This window comes from Balaenoptera musculus, chromosome 3, assembly GCF_009873245.2.
Source record: "Balaenoptera musculus isolate JJ_BM4_2016_0621 chromosome 3, mBalMus1.pri.v3, whole genome shotgun sequence".
Classification (NCBI taxonomy): domain Eukaryota; kingdom Metazoa; phylum Chordata; class Mammalia; order Artiodactyla; family Balaenopteridae; genus Balaenoptera; species Balaenoptera musculus.
Genome location: NC_045787.1, coordinates 158,077,237 through 158,084,307, shown reverse-complemented (window position 1 = coordinate 158,084,307; position 7,071 = coordinate 158,077,237). Strand labels below are relative to the sequence as shown.

At 54.5% G+C, this 7,071-nt stretch overlaps 1 protein-coding gene across 9 annotated transcripts in view; it reads left to right on the top strand.

Moving 5' to 3' along the window:
- Window positions 1-7,071, top strand: part of CRTC1 (CREB regulated transcription coactivator 1) — a 73,780-nt gene continuing 66,709 nt past the window's right edge. For all 9 annotated transcript variants that reach the window (XM_036847592.1, XM_036847589.1, XM_036847588.1 and 6 more), the window contains exon 1: window positions 1-152. In XM_036847592.1, coding sequence (XP_036703487.1) covers window positions 27-152 — 126 coding nt within the window. In that variant the 5' untranslated portion in view covers window positions 1-26. The remainder of the gene's footprint in view (window positions 153-7,071) is intronic.

The window sequence follows — 7,071 nt, the reverse complement described above, 5'->3', positions numbered from 1 at the left end:
GAGGAGGAGGAGGAGGCGGCGAGAAGATGGCGACTTCGAACAATCCGCGGAAATTCAGCGAGAAGATCGCTCTGCACAACCAGAAGCAAGCGGAGGAGACGGCGGCTTTCGAGGAGGTCATGAAGGACCTGAGCCTGACGCGGGCCGCGCGGGTAAGGGGGCTGCCCGCGCCGACCCCTCTGGGCCGGAGAGGGAGGCAGGGGGCGCGTGTTTGGCGCGTGCACGGGGTGGGGGGCGCGCGGCGGGGGCGGGGCGCGCGCGGCGGGGGCGGGACTTGGCTCGGCCCAAGGGGACAGGTGTCCCCACGCCCCGGGCGTCGTGGGCGGGACAGGTGCCCCCACATCATCGATACCTGAAGGGGTGAAGGTGTCCCTGCATCATTGCTATCTGAAGTGGGGGACAGGTGTCATTACATCATTGTTACCTGTAGGGGCAGGGGTCTCTACATCATTACTACATGGGGGGAACAGGTGCCATTACATCATTGGTACCTGAGAGGGGAAAGGTGTCCCCACACTGCTACCTGAGGAGGATAGGTGCCTTTATATCACTGCTACCTAGGGCAGTGATACTGAGGTGTGTGAACTGGGTGCTGCTTGCAAGCATCACTGTTACCTGGGGAGGGGGGATAGGTGCTCCTATATCATTGGCACCTGAGGGGGACAGCTGCCCCCACATCATTGCTACCTGAAGGAACAGGTGTCTCTCCATCATTGTCACCTGTGCACTCACTGCCTGAGTGTTGGGGGAAGGACAGGTACCCCCACTTGCAGAGCTGAGATGGGATAGGTATCTCTCCCTTTTGGATACCTGAGGGAAAGGTCTGGCCTCCACTGTGGGGACCTGGGCGGGATCAGGAAGGCAGATTGGGCTGTCTTGGAGCTTGAAGTGCAGACAGCTGCCCCTTCCCCATGCAGCCCATATGGTGGGGACCAGGTGATGTTCCTCCCACTAGGACAAGGTACAGCTGGCCACAGATGGCCCCTGGCCCCTCAGGACCAGGATGGAGGGACAGTTCTTCAGATGGCTGGGTGCTTTTGGTGTGCAGGGGCAGGCCCGGTTACCTGCTAACCTCACCTGGGAAGCCGCTGTAGACCTGGAGCAGGGGCTTGGTTGTGGCTGGGGTCGGGGGTCCTGGCTCTTCTTCTGGGCCCCAGTTCTCTGGCGACCACCGTGAGGTGCCAAGCTCCTTGGGTCTCGGTGTCCTGCCTTGTGGAGCATGTCTAGCAAGCCCTTACTTGTGGGTCAGGGAGGGGAGCATGCTTAGCACAGGTGGCAGTAAATCTCTGCTTCCATCCTGCAGAGCGATGGGACCCCTGTGCTGTACCCTGGGGCCTCGGGGAGGGGTTGAGTGGGAGCTGCAGACACCCACCTCGCTGGTTTCTGGATTTGGCATCCGATCTGACTGTCCTAGGCAGATCTACCTCCCATGTTGTGAGCCTCAGTTTCTGATTCCTCAGGTGGGCTTTTGGGGTGACATTTTTTAATTAGTTGCTTGTTTCTCTTTGAGATCATGACCTTAAGACTAGAATGTGTGTCTTCATTTCCATGCACTTGTTCAGCTGTATCAGTCGGGTGCTCACTGTCGGCCAGGTGCTGCTTATCCCTGCTCCAGCAGCTTGCGGCCTCGCTCAGGATGTGGTTGGTGAATGAATGAATGAATGGTAGCTTGAGTGTTGCCCATACGTCAGGGCTTCTGAGTGCAGGAGTGTCCACTTCATCTTGTCTCCAGCATGTAGCGTGTGCTAGCATGCAGTAGGTGTCAAATGTATGTGGTATGACAAGAAGAAGGGGTCACACTGGTTCATGACAGTTCTTCATGATCGGAGGCCTGGTTTCTGCTTTAGGGTTGGAAATGAATTATTGGCTTTTTTTGTTTGTTTGTTTTTGAATTGTTGTTGGAAAGATATCTTTAAAGTAACAACTTTATTGAGATAGTACCATATAATTCACTTGTTTAAAGTGTACAATTCAGTGGTTTTTAGTACATTTACAGAGTTGTGCAACCATCACCACGGTCTAATTCCAGAATGTTTTCATCATTCCTCAAAGAAACTCCGCACCCATTAGCAATCACTTCTCATTTGCCCCTCCCCCCAGCCCCTGGCAGCCACCAATTTTTCTGTCTTTATGGATTTACCTGTTCTGGACAGTTCATATAAATGGAATCATACAAGATGTGGCCTTTTGTGTCTGGCTTCTTTCGCTCAGCCTAATGTTTTCAAGGTTCATCTACATTGTAGCGTGTATCAGGAAGCTTCTTTCCTTTTTATGGCTGAGTAGTATTCCTTTGTATGGCTGGACCACATTTGCTTATCCATTCATTGGTTGATGGGTGTAGAAAAGATTTTTAAGATTCACAGACAGCAGTTCTCTTGGCCCCTGGTAACCGCTTCCCATCTCTTTCCTCCCTCTCCCTGTTGCCTTCCTTTACTTCGGGAATTGGGGAGGTAGGGTGGGCTTGGGCCCTGGGCGGAGGTGCGCTTATACTAGATTTTTACAGACAGAGCAGTGTTCTCTATTGGGGGTGATTCTGTCCTCAGGGGACATTTGGCAATGACATTTTTGGTTGTCTCGACTAGCGGAAGGGCTGCTACTGGCATCTAGTGAGTAGAGAGCAGGGATGCTGCTCAACACCCCACGATGCATAGACGGCTCCCACCATAGACAGTGATCCGGCCCCAGGTGTCAGCAGTGTCAAGGCCGAGAAACCTTCAGTTTGAAGGAAACATTGTGTGGGCAGGGGTGCGAGCTTTGCACCCGGGCAGATCGTTCAAAACTCCGCACCCACCAGTACGGCTGTGCCACTGTGGGCAGGCTGATGGCTTTGCCTGCACCTGAGACCAGGATGGGCAAGCTCTTTCCCAGACTGTTCCGGCTATTGCACGTGGCACGTGGTACATCAGCAGTGTCTGGTGCAGGTGAGTGAACCCGCCTGATGCAGGGTCCCCTCCTGCTCACCCTCCCGTGGCTGCAGCCTTCCGCGCTGCCTCCGCCTGCGGTAGACACCAGGGTTTCACCTGAGAACAGGTGGGACGTGGCCGAGTTGGTCCCTGCTCTTCTCAGGGGAATTCCACAGGTCAGCATGCCCACTCCTGGAGCGAGCGGGGACACTCGTGTCGATGTGTGTCTGCTCGCGGTCCTCGGTCGTGATGGGTGCACCCGCGGTGCCTTCCCTTGTGAAGGTCAGCAGATGTTGAGCCTGATTAGTAGATCCGTGCTGTCACATCACCCAGGGGCAGGTACCCCAAGGGCTAGTTCGGGTGGGGGATGGGGTGTGACATCCACTTTCGGGTCGCAGAGTAGAGAGGTGAGTGCACGAATGTTCCTTTCTCGTCCTCAGACTTGGGCAGCCTGATGTGCAGAGAGGGCTGTGGCGCTCTGCTGTGTGACTTCGGGCAGGTTTCTTAACCTCTCTGGGCCTCAGAATCCTGATCTGTGAGCAAGGGTAGCTTGCTTATTCCACAAAATGACATTTTTATTTGCCCAGCACGTCCCAGGGACTGTATTAGGTACTGGGGAGCCAGCAGCATATGAGGCATGTGAGGACCATGCTCTTGGGGAGCCGGCATGGTTTTAGCGGGGACAGGAGAGAATTGCTACAGATAAATGAGGCAGATGCTCTCAGAGAGAAGAAGCAAAGCAATGTGCTAGGACTGGCTAGGGCGGGAGGCTGACGCCTGGACAGTGAGACAGAGGCCCCCCCCACCCCATGCCAGGGAAGGGTGTCCCTTGTGAGGGAGGCAGGTGCAGAGGCCCCAAGGTGGGAAGGGCTTGGCGAGGTTGGGGCTGGCATATTGAGAGAGAGAGAGGAGAGATGCGGCTGGCCCCTGAGGGAGGGGCCCTGGGGGGTTTGTGATGGTCAGTGGTCTGATCCTTTGCTTGTTTTTGTGATAGCTTTATTGAGCTATCATTCCCAATACATTCAAACCACTCATTTAAAGTGTACTGGGACTTCCCTGGTGGCACAGTGGTTAAGAATCCGCCTGCCAATGTAGGGGACAGCCCTGGCCCCAGGAAGATCCCACACGCCGCGGAGCAACTAAGTCTGTGCGCCACAACTACTGAGCATGCACTCTAGAGCCCGCGAGCCACAACTACTGAGCCCACGCACCACAACTACTGAAGCCCGTGTGCCTAGAGCCCGTGCTCCGCAACAAGAGAAGCCAGCGCACCTCAATGAAGAGTAGCCCCCACTCACCGCAACTAGAGAGAAAGCCTGCATGCAGCAACGAAGACCCAACGCAGCCAAAAAAAAAAAAAGTGTACCATCTAGGGACTTCCCTGGTGGTCCAGTGGTTAAGACTCTGAGTTTCCACTGCAGGGGGCACAGGTTCAATCCCTGGTCGGGGAACTAAGATCCCGCAAGCCGCGCGGCACGGCCAATAAAAATAAATAAAGTGTACCATCCAGTGGTTTTTAGCATATTCACAGAGTTGTGCAACCATCACCAGTCAATTTTAGAACATTTCCATCACCCCAGAAGGAAACCCCGTCCCCTTAGCAGTCACTCCCCATTCCCCCTCCCACACTCCTGGCAACCACTAATCTACTTTCTGTCCCTGTGGATTTGCCTGTTCTGGACATTTCATATAAATGGAATCATATAACACGTAGCTTTTTATGTCTGACTTTTTTTAATCAGCGTGATGTTTCCGAGGTTCATCCATATCGTAGGGTGTATCAGTCCTTCCTTTCTTTATTAAGAATTGTGGTAAAATATACAAAACATACAGTTTACCACCTTTTTTTTTTTTAACATTTATGTATTTTATTTATTTTGGCTGTGCCAGGTCTTAGATGTGGCACTCAGTATCTTTGTTGCGACATGTGGGATCTTTAGTTGCGGCATGCGGACTTCTTAGTTGCGGCATGCGGGATCTAATTCCCTGACCAGGGATCAAACCCAGGCCCCCTGCATTGGGAGCTCAGAGTCTTACCCTGGACCACCAGGGAAGTCCCTAATTTACCATCCTAACCATTGATAAGTGTACAGATCAGTGGTATTAAGTACTTTTACAGTGTCGTGTAGCCACCACTGTCCATTACTTCATTACTCTTTAAGGCTGAATAATACTCCATTGTGTGGATACATTGCATTTCGCGTATCCATTTGTTCATCCGTGGACACTCGGGTTGTTTCCACCTTTTTGGCTGCTGTGAATAGTGCTGCCGTGGACGTTTGTGTCCAAGTGCTTGTGTGGATACAGGTCTTCCTTTCCCTTGGGTGTATATGCCGAGGAGTGGAATTGCTGGTAACTCTCAAATGGTAACTCTCCATTTAATCATTCAAGGACGCTTCGTGTCTTACAAAGATGGCTGTGAGCTGAGTGGGCAACGGGGTGAGAAGGGAAGCAGGCAGATGGTGCGAGGCCGCTGTAGCACCCCGGTTGGGGAATGGAGAAGGTGGCTTGAGCAGGGAGGTGGCCGTGGCAGTGACCAGAGCGGTGGATTTTGGTGATATTTTGGCAGCAGAGGTGACTGGACGTGTGGGTGGATCGGATGTGGGAGGTGAGGGGAAGAGGTGGGGGCGTGTCACCCACTTGCCAGGGGCTCAGAGCACAGGAGGCTCTGCCTGTAACTGGTCACTGAGCATCCCAGGGAGCAGCACCTGGGCCAGAAAAAGGCCGTGTGCAAAGCAGTCCACGGTGGCCCAGCCAGGGCTGCCGGCTCTGGCTGCACTGAAGGAGGGTGTTCTCCCGACCCTACCCTGTGACGGGGGTGGCTCTGCACAGGCTGTTGGAAAACAGGCCTCTGGGCCGCAGGCACCGCGCAGCGGGGGCTCGGGTTAGCTGAGCGTGGAGGCCGCCCCCAGTCCTGGCCTCCATCCTGGGCTTTGGCACCATTTGCCTCTGTGCCGGCTGCTTCAAGTGTCTGGTGCCATCTGCAGCCTTGACACACACACATGCACGCAGGACTCACCGAGCTGCTCTGTTGAGAGGATGGGGTACACCATACCCCACCTCCAGAAAGCCCCAGCAGTCTCAGTGTTCTCCAGCTTGTGATCTGTCACACCCAATAATAGGTTGAATGGGGGCCCCGAAGAAGATATGCCCACATCCTGACTCCCAGAACCTGTGACTCTGACCTTATTTGGAAAAAAGGTCTCTGCAGATGTGAGTAGGGTAAGGATCTCAAGATGAGGTTGTCCTGGATTTAGGGTGGTCAGATGACTGGCGTCCTCACGAAAAGAGAAGACCCGGACTCACATATGAGAGGCCATGTATGACGGAGGCAGAGATTGGAGTGTTGCAGCCACGAGCCAGGGATGCGTGGAGCCCCCAGAAGCTGGAAGAGGCAAGGGAGGATCCTCCCCTAGGGCCTCCAGAGGGAATGTGGCCCTGCCGACACCTCGATTTTAGATGTCTGGCCCCCCAAGCTGTGCAAAAATAAATTTGTGTTGTTTTATGCACCCCCCCCCCACTTTGGTGGTCATTTGTGATGGCAGCCCCGGGACACTCTCCCCTGGGCTGAGACAGAGCCTGCAGAGTCCAAGTACCATGCGGAACCCGCTTCGGGGCGGTGGGCCTGAGGATTGTCTGCAGATGTGCACATCTGGCCTTCTCTGGCAGGTCATGTTCCCCTCGAGGCCTTGAGTGGACCCGTCACACACCCATTGTCAGGAACTAGGTAGGGACTCTCGCTCTATACTGGGCCTGGTGGTGATGGTGAACAAGCCTGAGAAACAGCAGCTAGAGCAAGGGCCCTGGGGCAGGAGGGGGCATCTTGTTGTCAGGAGCTGACCCAGAGTATGGTCACAGTGGGGTGGGGGGTAAAGTTTGTCCTTTGCACTCTTGGGTCCTGCTCCCTGCTGGGCACCATGTGGCTTTCACTCAACCCCATTCTTGTTGCTCAGCCCCTCCCCCACCGGAGAGGAGGTGTCGTCTTTGCCATTGTGCCGATGGGGAAGCTGAGGCCCAGAGCCGCATCCCAGCTGGGAAGAGGCAGAACTGACGTTCAGCTCTGGGATGAGCACACGCGCTGTGTCCGAAACAAGGAAGTAAGAACACAAACTAGAACCTTCAGTAGCTCGCCAGAGCCTGCTTGGCCTCACGGGGGCCTTGGTTTTTC